This window comes from Salvelinus sp. IW2-2015, linkage group LG7, assembly GCF_002910315.2.
Source record: "Salvelinus sp. IW2-2015 linkage group LG7, ASM291031v2, whole genome shotgun sequence".
NCBI classification, from domain to species: Eukaryota; Metazoa; Chordata; class Actinopteri; order Salmoniformes; family Salmonidae; genus Salvelinus; species Salvelinus sp. IW2-2015.
Genome location: NC_036847.1, coordinates 32,565,537 through 32,582,229, shown reverse-complemented (window position 1 = coordinate 32,582,229; position 16,693 = coordinate 32,565,537). Strand labels below are relative to the sequence as shown.

At 42.1% G+C, this 16,693-nt stretch overlaps 1 protein-coding gene across 3 annotated transcripts; it reads left to right on the top strand.

Moving 5' to 3' along the window:
- Positions 1-68: 68 nt before the first annotated feature.
- Positions 69-9,761, top strand: LOC111966842 (trophinin associated protein). Of its 3 annotated transcripts, none has more exons than XM_023991798.2 (14): positions 69-242; positions 530-635; positions 806-1,154; positions 1,389-2,043; positions 2,239-2,363; positions 3,081-3,132; positions 3,695-3,832; positions 4,050-4,198; positions 6,074-6,128; positions 6,243-6,322; positions 7,047-7,142; positions 7,281-7,716; positions 7,874-8,079; positions 9,006-9,761. In XM_023991798.2, exons 2-14 carry the CDS (start codon positions 574-576, stop codon positions 9,069-9,071), a joined length of 2,469 nt encoding a protein of 822 aa, XP_023847566.1. In that variant the 5' UTR covers positions 69-242; positions 530-573; the 3' UTR covers positions 9,072-9,761. The 3 variants fall into 3 exon arrangements, with proteins under 3 accessions (XP_023847566.1, XP_023847569.1, XP_023847565.1); XM_023991801.2 differs by having other exon boundaries at positions 70-233; positions 4,050-4,117; XM_023991797.2 differs by having other exon boundaries at positions 70-233.
- The last annotated feature ends 6,932 nt before the right edge of the window (positions 9,762-16,693 follow it).

The following is a 16,693-nucleotide window of genomic DNA, read 5'->3' as shown; positions in this document are numbered from 1 at the left end:
GGTCAAAGGAAATATGGCCGCAGAATAAACATTCACAGCGATTGGCTTATGGTGTTTGTTGTTTAACCAATGAAAATACGTGCTTTTTACAAACTGACGCATGTCAAGGAAGTTTTGAGGGTTTTTTTGGGGGTGATAACAGCAAAGTCTGGGATATTCTTAATATTTTCTTCGAAATTTACAGAATACATTTTTGGAAGCAAGCAAACAGTTCACTATTTTGAAGTTTGCATGTGAGTAAAGTAAGATTTGATATATTGTCATATCATGAATCAAGTAACGTTAGCAAGCTAGCAGTACCGTTTAAATTGTTCAACGTTTTGTGGTGTTTTTTAAGGAATTAGCTAGAAGATTGCAATGTGTTCTTTGCTGTATTCAAGTGAAATTAAGTTAACTAGCTACAGCAAAGCAATTGAGCACTGCGTCAATGTTGTTGCTGTTTTTGTCTCTAAAAGGCGTAGCTATCTATGCTCTCTTGCCAACTGTGTTAGCCAGCATGCTGAATGATGTTTACAAACATTTGGTTCAGGTTAGTTATTTACAGAACATTGTTGAACCCCTGACTGAGCCAACATGGATTCCTCTCCAGTACTGCGTCAGCAATGTCAGAACACAATCCTGAACGACCATTCAAGGTAGGCCTACAGAGTATGAACACAACTTGTCTATTGTGCTTTATTTAAGTGGTTGCGTCTCCCTAATGATTAATGGCCGCTGTCTATAGCTGAACCTGAATTTAAAAACACTGTGGATACACTGCCTGAAACGTATGTCTACACTCTCTACATTGACTGTCCCTCTCCAGTCTCAACAGAATGACAGCAGACACAAAGCCAGGCTCTAAACACCCCTCTGTACCCCACCCTTCCAAACACCCCTCTGTACCCCACCCTTCCAAACACCCCTCTGTACCCCACCCTTCCAAACACCTCTCTGTACCCCACCATTCCAAACACCCCTCTGTACCCCATGGCCATCCTTCCAAACTGGGGCCTGAGAACAAGGACCCAGCAGCAGCCTCAGACAACGGTCCTAAACTCACTATAAAACCGCTGGGCATCAGCAGGCTGCCAGTGCTGGCCAAGTCCCTGCCCCTTAAGACTCCCTCTGACTTCACACTGTCACACAAGAGATGGGAGGACAACTCTCTAGCGGTAAGGAGCATCTTTTTTCTCAATCGACTGCATCACTAAGGGCTGGTTTCCAGGACCCATATTAAGCCCATTCCGGTACTAAAAAGCAGACTCACTGGGTATTAAACAGTGCTTCATAGTCCAGGATTAGGATTAATCTCAGTCTGGGAAACCTGCCCTGAATATATGTCTCCAAAGCACTACTTGTCAGTGCTAAATAATAATTAGTTTATGTGTATCTCTGTTTTCCTTTAGGGTAAAGCCAAGAGGATGAAACCAAGCACCAAGCCTGTGCCTTTCAACTTCTCTAATCACAAGGCAAACCGAATGGGGGCACAGAACCAGAGGGGACCGCTGGCTGCTACTGAAAGGGCTGGTGCTCAACCAACCCAACCTAAAAGTACTTTTAGCACTGCTGCCCATCTAAAAACAAGACCCACAACAACCACTGCCAAACTGCCCAGTAGCATCCCAGCAACTCATAACAAGGCCCAATCAAAGTCAACAGTAGAGCTTGCTGTTCAACTCCCAACACTACACTTGGCAGCTAGAAAAGCAGGCCCAGGGCCTGGCGGCATCTTGTCACAGCAAAATAGAGAGTCGGTGAAGCCTCATCAAACCCAGGCTCCCAGTGCTGCCACCTCCATGTCTTTGTCTCAACATCCAAAAGGAAAGGCCCAGTCTTCTTCAGATAATCTATTGCACGTACCTGGATTGGGACAACTTTCCAGACCTCCCAGTTCATTTGCTCTTGGCTCAGGTCTTTCGTCCAGTGCTTTCTCATTTAGTAGTGCCTCCACTGCCTCAGCCCAGCCCACTGCCCTCAGTACGGAAGCCTGTGGGGGCCATTTTGACATGCTCAGCTTGAAAGATCCTTCCATGCCTGGGCAGTTACCAAGTAGTAGCGCTGGTGAGAAGGGGTTTTATTACCGATGGTGTGGTAACAGTAAAGAACTCCAACATCCTCAGCTTCTCTCTCTAGTAATATTAGGCATAGTAGCCTACTATAGTCTCTCTCCCCAATCTTTCTCTGCTTAGGCTCTTCATTTCATATTTTTTCTTTTTGAAATTGAAAATGTGTTCCATTGTACTGTGTGTGTTCCAGGGAGTGTGGAGGCTACCTTCCACTCTGACCCCTCTGCCCTACGTAGTATCCTCCAGAATGAGGGAATCAGTGCAGCCAGGGTCTTTATGTCCAGCCGTCCCTCTACACAAGCCTATAACAACATGGTGAGTTGTCTTGTGGAATGAGGTACAGGGATTTTGGGTCGGTTATAGTGAGTTGGTATTTGTTTGTTTTCAAATTAAATAAAATTGCATTAATCACATACGCTGAATACAACAGGTAGACCTTACAGTGAAATGCTTACTTACGAGCCCCTAACTGACAGTGCAGTTTCAAAAAATACAGATAAGAATATGAGATAAAAGTAACAAGTAATAAAAGAGGCGCAGTAAAAAATACGATATATACGGGGGGGGTGCCGGTTAGTTAGGCAGTATGTACATGTAGGTAGAGTTACAGTGACGATGCATAGATGACAACAGAGAGTGTGGGGGGGGGGGGGGGTGAAYAGTCTGGGTAGCCATTTGACTAGATGTTCAGGAGTCTTGTGGCTTGGGGGTAGAAGCTGTTTAGAAACCTCTTGGACCTAGACTTGGCGCTCTGGTACCGCTTGCCGTGTGGTAGCAGAGAGAAGAGTCTATGACTAGGGTGGCTGGAGTCTTTGACAATTTTCAGGGCCTTCCTCTGACACCGCCTGGTATAGAGGTCCTGCATGACAGGAAGCTTGGCCCCAGTGATGTACTAGGGCGTTCGCACTACCCTCTGTAATAATGCCATAGCAATGTTTGAGGTTGCCTGTTGCAATTGGTACTGATGAACTGTCTGAGTTCGTGTCCATCAGTTTGCCTATTAACTAACTAGAGGTGTTCTTTTCTTCGCAGCCCCAGAGAGTGTCCATCATGAAGAATGGTCCGAAGACAGCGCTCTCTGCTGGTCAGTGTATTTTTTTAATTAAATTTTTCTCTTGTGAATTTGCGTTCCTTCATGTTGTGTACATTTTACAGGTGGACATGTTTAATGTACTGTAGTCTGGTGACTCTTCATGACAGATACCCTCTCCAGCTCCAGAGGGTAGCTGACCCCGTCAGTTTGCAGGATGTTGCCCAGGGCCGGAGACAACTTTACATTCCTGACAGGACCTAATTCAACACAAGGACATAGACGGGGTCAGCTACCCTCTGGAGCTGGAGAGTGTATCTGTCATGAAGAGTCACCAGACGACAGCAGCTTCTGCAGGTCCGTGGTAGTACTACTGGACACATCCCAGATGGATTTGTATAACTTTCCTACTGCTGCAAATAAATGGTCTATGTGCTACTGATATAATGTTAACGTTTAGGGCTATTAGAGGGTGGAAATGTTATATGTAGCACCTTTAAAAAAACATAATGAGTTTGATTAGCCAGCCTATTCAAACCCCTACTCCGGCTCAATCTAGGGAAGCTGGGATAGGCTAGCAAGTCTGTAACCTTGTATGTGCATGTATTGTTTATAGGTCCCGTAAAGTCTGTTCAGTTCTCCCCTGAGCCTTCATCCCTCAACAGCATCCTGCAGGATGAAGGGGTCAGCTACTCTCTCCAGCCCCAGAGAGTGTCTGTCATGAAGAGTCACCAGAAGACAGCAGCCTCTGCAGGTCAGTGGTAGTACTAGTGGACACATCCTATCTTTGGGCAAGTTTTTAAAAAATAAAACATTTAAGAAACAAAACTTAGAAATCCCAGCAATAGATCACTGCTTCATTAATCATAATGCAAAAAAAATGAATTTTTAAAGAAGTTTTATAGCTTCAAACAGCAAAGAAGAAAAAACACGGTCAAACTATTAAGTCTGTAACCTTGTTTGTGTTCCAGGTCCAGTACGGAGTGTTCAGTTCTTCCCAGATGCTGCAGCCCTCGGCAGCATCCTGCAGAATGAAGAGGTGAAGGCTGGGAGACCCCTGGGGGCCACACCCCAGCGCACCTCTGCCTGTCCATCTGGCAGGGGCACCTACATCTACACTGTCAGTCACCGTTTGATCGATTTGATTTATTAATAACAAAAACACATATAAAGCTGCTCCAGCCAGGGCGGAAACAACATTATACATTTCAATTAAGATTTTAAAGCTGCAATATGTGATTGTTTTTTTGGACAACTTGACCAAATCTACATAGAAATGTTAGTTATAGATCATGTCTTTCTCAATGAAAGCAAGTCTAATAAGCGGTAGATCAGTTATATATGCAACTTTTCTATGCTTCCCATTCTTAAATTTCGTTTTTGCGTCGTTTGCTTTTGGTTTTGTACACCAGCTTCAAACAGCGGGGTTTTGAATGGTCCTGGAAAAGTAATGGCATTTTATAATGGTGTTTTCAAGTTTTGGAAAACTAGAAAATCCGTGAAGTCATCGAAATTAAATGTATTTTAATGTAATTTATTTAACAATTTTTCAATATTTTAACCATCAAATAAAAATCAACATATCAGCCAGGCTTGGCATGACACTTCAGAGCGTCTGTGTTTGCGCGCATCACATGTGTGGGAGACGAGTGGGCGGTTGCTTAAGGAGAGAGCGCCAGTCGGACATTGCAGCAGCAGGTAGGCCTAGCCTATAAAATATGGTAGAGAACAGGCTAACTAGGTAGGAAGACAATTCAAAACACATCTTGTACCCTCTGGTTAACTGTTAAGTTATAAATGTTTTCGTCATCTCGTCAAAGTCCCAAAAAACTTTCCAAACAACACTCGCGAATAAGGCCATGCGAAGTTGATTTACTTTTTTTGAACGATTCATATGATTAATTTAGATTATAATCGTTTCATCAAAAATAAACTAAGCTATTATATTATTTGGGTATTCGGTTCAATCGCTTTGAATCGAATCATGTGAATCTAAATAATAATTTGTGAATCGTCAAACGAGATTAGATGTAGCCTGTTTTTTGGATTATGTGGATTCAAAACGTGTTTTTTAGATCCTTCCAGATGATTTGGGCATCCAATGTATGGGGCATTGTAACTCAATATATTCCAGTCAGCCTGCAAAGGAAACACTTCTAAGGTAGTTTAGCTAAATATGACTGAAGAAAATGTGTGGGATTGCTTCAGTTGAATTAGAATATTTGCAGCCTACCATAGCCATCTGATATTTTAATATATTAAATGTGTGAATTATTTAAAGGCAAAGCGTATTTGCTTGTAATGTTGCAATGTTTTACATCGAGGGTGGTCAACCATCCTCCAGTGCCCTTCTAACAAACCACATTTTAGAAATGAGCTGCTCAACCGACCTTGATAAACTGTCTCTGACCTGTTTGAGCAGGGCTTGTTCAAAAGCCTGCACACCCACTAGCTTTCCGGACCCGACGAGGGTTGACCACGTGTTTTATACAGTTGCCTAACAGGTATTCTACTTTGTGGGAGGTGCCTTGCTCAAAGACAGGAGATGGTTCATGGGATCAGAGAGCAGCCTCCCAGTGTTGGTACCACACTATTCTTACTCTTTTTATACGTGCTGTTACATAAAGGTTTCATTGTTGGTCATGGAAATTTGGTTAGAAGTAATTGAGAAGTCATGAAATTCCATCTATGAATGAGTGCATGAACCCTGACAGCTGAAAATACTTATGGAAAATATATTTCACAGATGGTACAATGTTGTTGTTTTTGCAAAAGAACAGCTTGTTTTGTCACAAACTGAAATTTAAGCAAACTATTAGAATTTTAGCAACCAGGAAATAGCAGAGCATTTTTCTGCATATTACACCTTGTAAAATTCATTACCATCCTACTTCCTCATGTGCCTACTTGTTATGTCACCTTAGTGCTGCATGAAACAAGCAGCCACCCTCTGGATGAGTGACACAAGATTCACTGTGGTGCTTTACCTTTCCAGGCACAGCGAGTACCTATCACAAAGTGGCACACTGAAGCACCTGGAGAACCTATGGGTACGTTGGTCATATTCTACCTTTTTCTATTGCCAAATCTCAACCAGATATTCTTCTGTTTGTCCCTCTCCTCTTTGGTCTGCCTTATGTCTATCTGTCTGTCCCTCTCCTCAGTGACATCAGTCAGCCTGACCCCTGCCTTAAAGTGGACACCCCAGCGGGTCCCTGACACAAGGCATCAGCCCATGTCCATGGTCAGTATGTTACAGTACACCCCTGACTCTTATGTTCATGGTTAAACTGTCAACACTAAAGTGATAACATTCAGTATTTGTTGCCCAATCAATCAAATGTATTTATAAAGCCCGTTTTACATCAACAGATGTCACAAAGTGCTTATTCAGAAACCCAGCCTAAAACTCCAAACAGCAAGCATTGCAGATGTAGACGCGCGGTGGCTTGGAAAAACACCCTAGAAAGGCTGGAACATAGAGGGGAACTAGGCTTTGAGGGGTGGCCGGGTGGAGACTAGATTGTTCTTCAAGATGTTCAAATGTTTATAGATGACCAGCAGGATCAAATAATAATCACAGTGGTTGTAGAGTGTGCAACCGGTCAGCATCTCAGGAGTAAATGTCAGTTGGTTTTTCATAGCCGATCATTCAGAGGTCAAGACAGCAGGTGCTGTAGAGAGATCAAGAGAGGGTCTAAAACAGCAGGTCCGGGACAGGTAGCACATCCGGTGAACAGGTCAGGGTTCCATAGCCGCAGGCAGAACAGTTAAAACTGGAGCAGCAGCACAACCAGGTGGCCCGGGGCCAGTCAGGAGTCATCAGGCCAGGTAGTCCTGAGGCATAGTCCTGGAGCTCAGGTCCTGCTGGAGGGGAGGAAGAGAATTAGAGGGAGCATACTTAAATTCACATCCCTGTTATTGCCAGCACCATGGATGCTCTAACTCACTGAGCCATCTTCTTTCAGAGGAGGCTCCTGTCTGCCCATTGGACCCCCTACGCAGGCTCTCCCAGTCTCAGGGGCCTCCAGGGCCACAGCGGAGATCTGGAGACATGCAAGGAGGTGAGGACGGGGGGCTAACAGGTAGCATTTACTTGCCACGATTGATGGATTTACATACTTTAGTTGAATGCACTGTTGTAAGTCGCTCTGATTACGTGTCTGATAAATGACTAACATGTACATGTCTATGTGTGGCAGGAGATTGTCCAGACATTGTTTAAGGAGACTGAAGAGGAAGAACGGACAGACGGTGTGGTGTTGGATCAAGACCCTGCTGAGACGCGAGCAGACCAACAGCTGACGAAGGAGGAGAAGCAAAGTAACACAGGAGGACGACTCCAGACTTTCTACCAAGCCCCACACAGAGAATCAGTCATTTTCTTCTCAACTGCCAAGAAGCTGCACAGAGCAGCTCCAGCACACGAACAGGAGAGTCCTGTGGCCAGATCTCTGGAGCGAGGTGGGCCCATGGAGCATTGTGCTGCAGCAGGACAGGAGGCGATGCACCTCCTCCCTCTGCATCCAGAGTTAGACAGAGCCTCTGCACCAGAGATCCCTGAAGTCACAGCTGCAGCCACAGATCTGACCAGGTTGACCAACCTTTCAGCTTTTGTCCCCCTGAGCCAGCCCAGAGGTAGGACTCAAAGTCAGTGTATGTACTAGCTGATTGTGCTTCTTGCTCTTTGGAGTCTAGTCTGGGTTACTGTAAAGCAGTTTTCGACGACTGATGTTGCAGAAAGGGCTTTATAAATGAATCTTTTTAATTGGTCGATAACCGTGTATTGTTGCAGATAGTATTATGTTCCCAAAGAGCGGTGCTCTGAGTTCTGCTACAGCCTTGCTCCGCCGGCGCCTCCCCCCTCTGAAGGAGCTACGTCTGGATGCGGAGGTGGCCACCTACACCTCCTCCCCATTCCTACCTCCCTCGTCATCTTGGCCCCTGCAGACCCGCTGTGGAAACCCTGTAGCAGCAGCCCTGCATCTCCAGGACTACACTGTGAGTTGGGTATCATCGTTTAGTTTACATACAGTTGTGGCCAAATATATTGGCACCCTTGCACTTTTCTGAAATCATTCCATATTTCTTCTAAAATAAGTTAAAATTTGAAAAAGCCTTTGGTCCCCACACTTAGTTATTGGATTTTCAACATTGCAGAACAATTTTATTTTTGTAAACTTAAGTTTACAATTTTTATTTAGAAAATTAGGACATGGCATGGACAGAATTATTGGCAGATAAACTCTTCTTGTATCCATCAATGAGCTTGCTACACCTTTCTGCTGGCAATTTGGCCCACTTTTCAGCAGCAAACCACTCTAATTATTCAATGTTTGAGGGGTGCCCTCCACCAACTGCTGTTTTCAGCTCTCACTGTAGGTTATGGATGTGATTGGGATCTGTACTCTTCGCTGGCCACTCCAGAACAGTCCAGCATCTCGTCTTGAACCATTTCAAGGTGCTTTTTGATGTAGCAAGACAACGACAAAAAAAAACACAAGAACCATCACCTTCAATGGAGACCCAGTTTTTGGACACTGGGTCGAACATCAATCTGCTGATTTCATGATGTCTTGCACACGTTGAAGGCCCCCAGTACCAGAGGCAGCAAAGCAACTCCCCCACCCATGTTTAATTGTAGGGAGGGTGTTATTTTTTTTTTTCTTCTTCAATTTCAGTTATTTAAGAAAAGTGTAATGGTGCCAATACATTTGGCCCGTAACTGTATTAGTCCTATAGGCATTTATCTATAGCCTCATTCCTCCAGCAAGACTTGGTAGGATAACATCGTGAGACCATCCAATCTATAGATGAGGATTCATGTTCATTGTGGATTAATCAGAAGAGCATCATTGATCATGTTGTGATAATTGAAAGTATTTAATACTCGTTTCCTGTTCTTCCCGTTCATTCCTCCCCTTTAGTTTTTTCAGCCAATTATCTTGGACCCCTCATCTACTTCCTACTCCTCTCCTCTCTGGGAGAGATGATGACTGTTTCACTGTTGTTTTTTTTAGTCTGGTCTAGTTTACTGATCAGAAGAGACCCATAATGGATTGTTAAGCTACGTCTTTAAGGAGTGTGTATGTTTGTTTTCCGAACCCTGTTATAGCAAGATTTGCTGTCACACTTACAAAATATCTATTACTGCTCAAAGTAGCTACTTTTCCAAAAAAGTAACATACCCATGTTTAATAATGTATCAAGTTAGAAACATTTTTACCACATTGGCATGCACTGGCTATATAATGCTAATAATAATTTTTATTTCTGACAGTATTACAGTATGCAAAATATCCAAGAATGAGACATTTTTACATTTTGATTGGAATCAGAAACTAAGTGAATGAATTGGTGTCCAGAAATCAAATGTTGGTGGGTACCAATGATTGAAATCTATGATTTCAGAGTAGGCTACTGAACCCATTGGGAATTGTTAACTTGATCAATGTTGCAATAAAATGTATTTATTACATCTTTCAAAAATACGAAAGTAAAATTTTCTTTGACACTTTTTAGAAAAACATATACACACCGTATGTGTGTTATGTTTGCATTTTTTCATGCTGTGTGTGTGTGTGTGTGTGTGTGTGTGTGTATAGTGACCTAGTTCAACACTAACCAAATGAGGCCCAAATCAGATTTGCTCATTTGTTTATAATAAATGTATATGAACTTTCTTTCCTGATGTGTAAGACTATTATTTCTGTTATGTGATTTATTTATTTCACCTTTATTTAACCAGGTAGGCAAGTTGAGAACACGTTCTCATTTACAATTGCGACCTGGCCAAGATGAAGCAAAGCAGTTCGACACATACAACAACACAGAGTTACACATGGAGTAAAACAAACATACAGTAGAAAATAAGTCTATATACAATGTGAGCAAGTTAGGTGAGATAAGGGAGGTAAAGGCAAAAAAAAGGCCATGGTGGCGAAGTAAGTACAATATAGCAAGTAAAACACTGGAATGGTTGATTTGCAGTGGAAGAATGTGCAAAGTAGAGATGCAAAGGAGCTAAATAAATAGAGTAGGGAAAGAGGTAGTTATTTGGGCTAAATTATAGATGGGCTGTGTACAGGTGCAGTAATCTATGAGCTGCTCTGACAGCTGGTGCTTAAAGCTAGTGAGGGAGATAAGTGTTTCAGAGATTTTTGTAGTTCGTTCCAGTCATTAGCAGCAGAGAACTGGAAGGAGAGGCGGCCAAAGGTGGAATTGGCTTTGGGGGTGACAAGTGAGATATACCTGCTGGAACGCGTGCTACGGGTGAGTTTTATTATGACATGATAGTGAAGCCCATTGGAAACGGCCACTTAGCCATGTACTGTAGTAGAGTTGTTTAGGTTCTGATGGACACTGTCAACTACAGTAGTCTGATTACTCTATTTGAGACTACAACAACCTAATCTCACTGAGACAGCAAGTGTCTCTTTATTTTTTAACCAGGCAAATCAACATTCCTATTACAGTACCAGAGGTGAACGCCCTGGCCTGGCCTTCTGAAGTGCAGCGGCACGTTTCAGTGGGTCAGTTTGAGCGAGGCTTGGTGCCGACTTGCCTTGTTCCCATAATGAATAGTATTTGGGATGCGAGATGATTTGTAGGTAATTGACTCTGCATAGTCCGACTGCAATGTTATGTCATCAGAATAGTATTTCTGCTGTAATTTACACCATTGCCTACCGTACTGCATAGAGATCCTATTCAATTATATGGGCTACTGTACCTCTTGGAAGGTCTCATATTTTCCTTCATGTGTCCTCTTGGCTCACAACATAATACTGGAAGAGACAAATGTATTTGAATACTGTCTTACATTCTTTGAATTTCCAGTTGTACATGCAACTTAAATTAGTTAAATACTGTGTAAGTATAAAATACTGTATTTTTAAATTACAGTAAAGTATATATGTGACATGTAAGGATAACACTGTATTATGAAGCCAAGATCAATAATATAGTGATAGAAAAAAACTTTGGAATACTTTAAATGAAATTATGGACAGAAAGACAAATTCAATTCTCAAAACCTTTTGATGTTGCTAATTATTTTAATGATTACTTCAGTGATGAAGTGAGGAAATGCCAAAAAATGAACATTGAGTCATTGTATTCATGCATTAAAAAACAAATAATTAAAGAATAGCATTTGTATGTAAAAAAATAAATAATCTAAAGTTAGTGTCGGAGAGGTGGAAAAATTGTTATTGATCAATAATGACAAACCTGGTAGTATTTGTCCTCAGGCCTGGAGGGAAGCCAAAGTCATTCTGCGAACCAAGAGTGGTAATGCAGCCTTTACTGGTTCTAACAGCCGACCTATCAGCTTGCTGCCAGCTCTTAGCAAACCATTGTAAAAAATGGTGTTGGACCAAATACAGTGCTATTTCTCTGTAAACAATCTGACATCAGACTTTCAGCATGCTCATGTACTGCACTGACACAAATGACTGACGATTGGTTGAAAGAAATTGATAAGAACATTGTTGGAGCTGTATTGTTAGATTTCAGTGCAGCCTTTGATATTATTGACCATAACCTGTTGTTGAGAAAACATGTTTTATGGCTTTTCAACCTCAGCTCTGAATCCACTATATGGCAATCTATCTAATACAACTGAGGATTTTCTTTAATGGAAGCCTCTCTACTGTAAAGCATGTAGGGTGTGGTGAACCGCAGGGCAGCTCTCTAGGCCCTCTTCTCCTTTCTATTTTTACCAATGACCTGCCACTGGCATTAAACAAAGCCTGTGTGTCCATATGCTGATGATTCACCCATATAAGTGTCAACAACCACAGCTAATGAATTCACCGAAACCCTTAACAAGGAGTTGCAGTCAATTTTGTAATGGGTGGCCAGTAATAAACTGGTCCTGAATATCGTATTTGGTACAAATCATTCCCTAAGTTCTAGACCTCTGCAAAATCTGGTAATGAATGGTGTGGTTGTTGAACAAGTTGAGGAGACTAAATTACTTGTAGATTCAATGGTTGTAAAGATGGGGGAGAGGTCTGTCCATAATAAAGAATGACTCTGCTTTTTTGACACCACACTCCAAAAGCAAGTCCTGCAGGCTCTAGTTTTGTCTAACCTTGATTATTTTCCAGTCCTGCAAAGAAAGACCTAGTTAAGCTGCAGCTAGCCAAAAACTCAGCGGAACGTCTTGCTCTTCATTGTAATCAGAGAGCTAATATAAATACTATGCATGCCAGTCTCTGTTGGCTAAGAGTTGAGGAGAGACTGACTGCATCACTTCTTTTTATAAGAAACATGTGTTGAAAATTCCAAATTGTTTACATAGTCAATTTACACACAGCTCTGACACACACACTTACCCCACCAGACATGCCACCAGGGGTCTTTTCACAGTCCCCAAATCCAGAACAAATTCAAGGAAGTGTACAGTATTTTATAGAGCCATTATTGCATGGAACTCCATGCTCAAATGAAAAGCAAACCTGATTTCAAAAACAGCTAAAGCAACACCTCACGGCACAACGCCTCTCCCCTATTTGACCTAGATACTGTGTGTATGCTTTGATATGTAGGCTGTGTGTGACGTTTTTTAATTGATGTAGTTCTGTTCTTGTCTATTAATGTTCTGTATCATGCCATGTTTCATGTTTTGTGTTGACCCCAGGAAGAGCAGCTGCTGCTTTCACAACAGCTAATGGGGATCCTAATAACATACCAAAATGATCATGTTAGCACATGTGGCACACTATCCCTCATATAAGGTGTGTGATGGTGTTCCTCTACAATAGGGTTCCCCAACATAAAGAATATATATATATATATATATATATATATATATTCTTTATATATATTCTTTATATATTTGGTCCCCCAATTTTCTGAGCAGCTCCAAGAGATTTTTATTTTGGAAATCTGTTCAGGTATTCTCATGCATAGTAGAGAGACACGTGATCATATACAAATGTAAGCAAGGTTTGAAAATTATGTTTTAGTCAAGTACATCTGTTTTGGCTTCTTGTAGTCAATTTGCAGTCTATAAATTATTTGTAAATTATTTTCGGGCCCGACCATCTGCTCAACCAAACAATAGTCTTACAGATGAATCTAGTTGATGATCCCTGCTCTACAGTATTACACTACTCATATTTGAAATTAACTCTGTCTCTCGCTGAATCAGCAACTTTCTTAGAGGACACTTACTGTTCTGGGCATACTGTATATTACATCACACTGCATCTCCGTAGGAGTACTGTTCTAGGATCAGGTCCCCCCCATTTCATTATATAATCTTATTCATTATTATCTAAAAGGGAAAACTGATCCTAGATGAGCACTCCTATTCTGAGACGAATATATTAACAAACAAATTAGACACATTTGGGCAGTCTTGATACAAAATTTGGAACAGAAATGCAAGGGTTCATTGGATCAGTCTAAAACTTTGCACAGCCACTGATGCCATCTAGTGGCCAAAATCTAAATTGCACCTGGGCTGGAATAATACATAATGGCACTTCTCTTGCATTTCAAACATGGTACAAAAAGATACAAAAGAACGGTTGTTTTTTTATTTGTTTTATCTTTTACCAGATCTATTGTGTTATATTCCACAACATTCCTTTCACATTTCCATAAACTTCAAAGTGTTTCCTTTCAAATGGTATCAAGAATATGCATATCCTTGCTTCAGAGCCTGAGCTACAGGCAGTTAGATTTGGGTATGTCCTTTTAGGCAAACATTTAAGAAAGGGGGCTAATCCTTAAGAGGTTTATTAAACCTGTTTGTACTGTCTTGGCAACTCCTAACAGTCATTGTCATGTGAAACAGATACAGTATACAGTGCATTTGGAAAGTATTCAGACTTTTTCCTCATTTTGTTACGTTACAGCCTTACTCTAAAATTGATGAAAATGTTTTTTCCCCTCAATCTACACACAATACCCAATAATGACAAAGCAAAAACAGGTTTAGACATTTTTGCTAATTTATTACAAATAAAAAAACTTAAATATTACATTTACATAAGTATTCAGACCCTTTACTCAGTACTTTGTTGAAGCACCTTTGGCAGTGATTACAGCCTCGAGTCCTCTTGGGTATGACGCTACAAACTTGTCACACCTGTATTTGGGGAGTTTCTCACATTCTACTATGCAGATCCTTTCCAGATCTGTCAGGTTGGATGGGGAGTGTCGCTGCACTGCTATTTTCAGGTCTCTACAGAGATGTTCGATCGGATTCAAGTCCCTGCTCTGGCTGTGCCACTCAAGGACATTCAGAGACTTGTCCCGATGCCACCCCTGTGTTGTCTTGGCTGTGTGCTTAGGGTCATTGTCCTGTTGGAAGGTGAACCTTCGCCCCAGTCTGAGGTCCTGAGAGCTCTGGAGCAGGTTTTCATCAAGGAGCTCTCTGTACTTTGCTCCGTTCATCGTTCCCTCGATCTTGACTAGTCTCGCAGTCCCTGCCACTGACAAACATCACCACCGCATGATGCTGCCACCACCATGCTTCACCGTAGGGATGGTGCCAGGTTTCCTCCAGATGTGATGCTTGGCATTCAGGCTAAAGAGTTCAATCTTGGTTTCATTAGACCAGATCTTTAGGTACCCTTTGACAAACTCCAAGCGGGCTGTCATGTGCCTTTTACTGAAGAGTGGCTTCCGTCTGGCGCTCTACCATAAAGGCCTGATTGCTGGAGTGCTGCAGAGATGGTTGTCCTTCTAGAAGGTTCTCCCATCTCCACAGAGGAACTCTGGAGCTCTGTCAGAGTGACCATTGGGTTCTTAGTCACCTCCCTGACCAATGCCCTTCTCCCCCGATTTCTCAGGAAGAGTCTTGGTGGTTCCAAACGTCTTCCATTTAAGAATGATAGAGGCCACTGTGTTCTTGGGGACCTTCAATGCTACAGAAATGTTTTGGTAACCTTCCCTAGATCTGTGCCTCCACACAATCCTGTCTCGGAGCTCTACGGACAGCTCTACTTCGACCTCATGGCTTGGTTTTTGCTCTGACATGCACTGTCAACCTTATATAGACAGGTGTGTGCCTTTCCAAATTATGTCCAATCAATTGAATTTACCACAGGTGGACTCCAATCAAGTTGCAGAAATGACTCAAGGATGATCAATGGAAACAGGATGCACCTGAGCTAAATTTTGAGTCTCATAGTAAAGGGTCTGAATACTAGGCTTCTTAGTTCCAGTGAAGGGAAATCTCAACGCAACAGCATACAATGACATTCTGGATGATTCTGTGCTTCCAACTTTGCGGCAACAGTTTGGGGAGGCCCTTTTCTGTTTCAGCATGACAATGCCCCTGTGCACAAAGCGGGGTCCATACAGAAATGATTTGTCAACATCGGTGAGGAAGAACTTGACTGGCCTGCACAGAGCCCTGACCTCAACTCCATCAAACACCTTTGAGATGAATTGGAACACCGACTGCAAGCCATGCCTAATCGCCCAACCTCACTAATGCTCTTGTGGCTGAATGGAAGCATGTCCCCGCAGCAATGTTCCAACATCTAGTGGAAAGCCTTCCCAAAAAAATGGAGGCTGTTATAGCAGCAAAGGGGGGGGGGTCAACTGCATAGTAATGCCCATGATTTTGGAATGAGATGTTCGACAAGCAGGTGTCCACATACTTTTGGCCATGTAGTGTATATCCTGATGTTGTGGGTAGAATGCAGTGATGTACACTGAGTATACAAAACACTAAGAACACCTGCTCTTTGCATGACAGACTGACCAGGTGAGTCCAGGTGAAAGCTATGGTCCCTTCTGGATTGAACTTGTTAAATCCACTTCAATCAGTGTAAATGAAGCGGAGGAGACAGGTTAGAGAAGAATTTTAAAGCCTGGAGACATTTGAGACAATGATTGTGTATGGGTGCAGTTCAGAGGGTGAATGGACAAGAAAAATATTTAAGTGCCTTAGAAGATGGTATGGTAGAATGTGCCAGGTGCAACAATTTGTGCCAAGATCTGCAACGCTGCTGTTTTTTTCACGCTCAACAGTTTCCCGTGTGTGGTTTACATACACATACCTTGTCCATAATGTAGAGGCCTATGGGATATTCATTGAAGAGGAGGAGGATGTTAAATGTGATCTGCATAACATGCCAATACAAATTTACATACCTTTGTATGCCTCCTTGTCGGTGTACCTACAGACACAAAAGTGAGAAGTTCAGTCATCTGCACCCAATACAGGTAGCTTTCAACATATTCTTATAGCATACATATTCTTACCTCTTTGTTGATTGATTTACATTGAATTGTGTCCATTTTCTGTTTTTAGAAAGATTTGCACAAATATGAAAAGATAGATGGTATCTTCATAAAACAATATATACATTTAGGTCATACAAAGGGGTCATACAATTTAACTTAAATTGAGGAGATCTTTAAAAAAAAATCAGTTAAGTGCCTGCACCTGCTGTCCTTTCAAATCCAAACCTTTCAGTTGGGCAGTTAGGTTCCTGCAAGAACCCCCACCAACTAAGGAGGTTCCTCAATGAACCCAACCTCCTATGGGGTTCTTGGAAGAACCTTTTGGGGGGAATTTTCAGTGCCAAGAACCCTACGGTTCTTCAAAGAACTTTGAGGATCTTAGAAGAACCCATGTTGACCC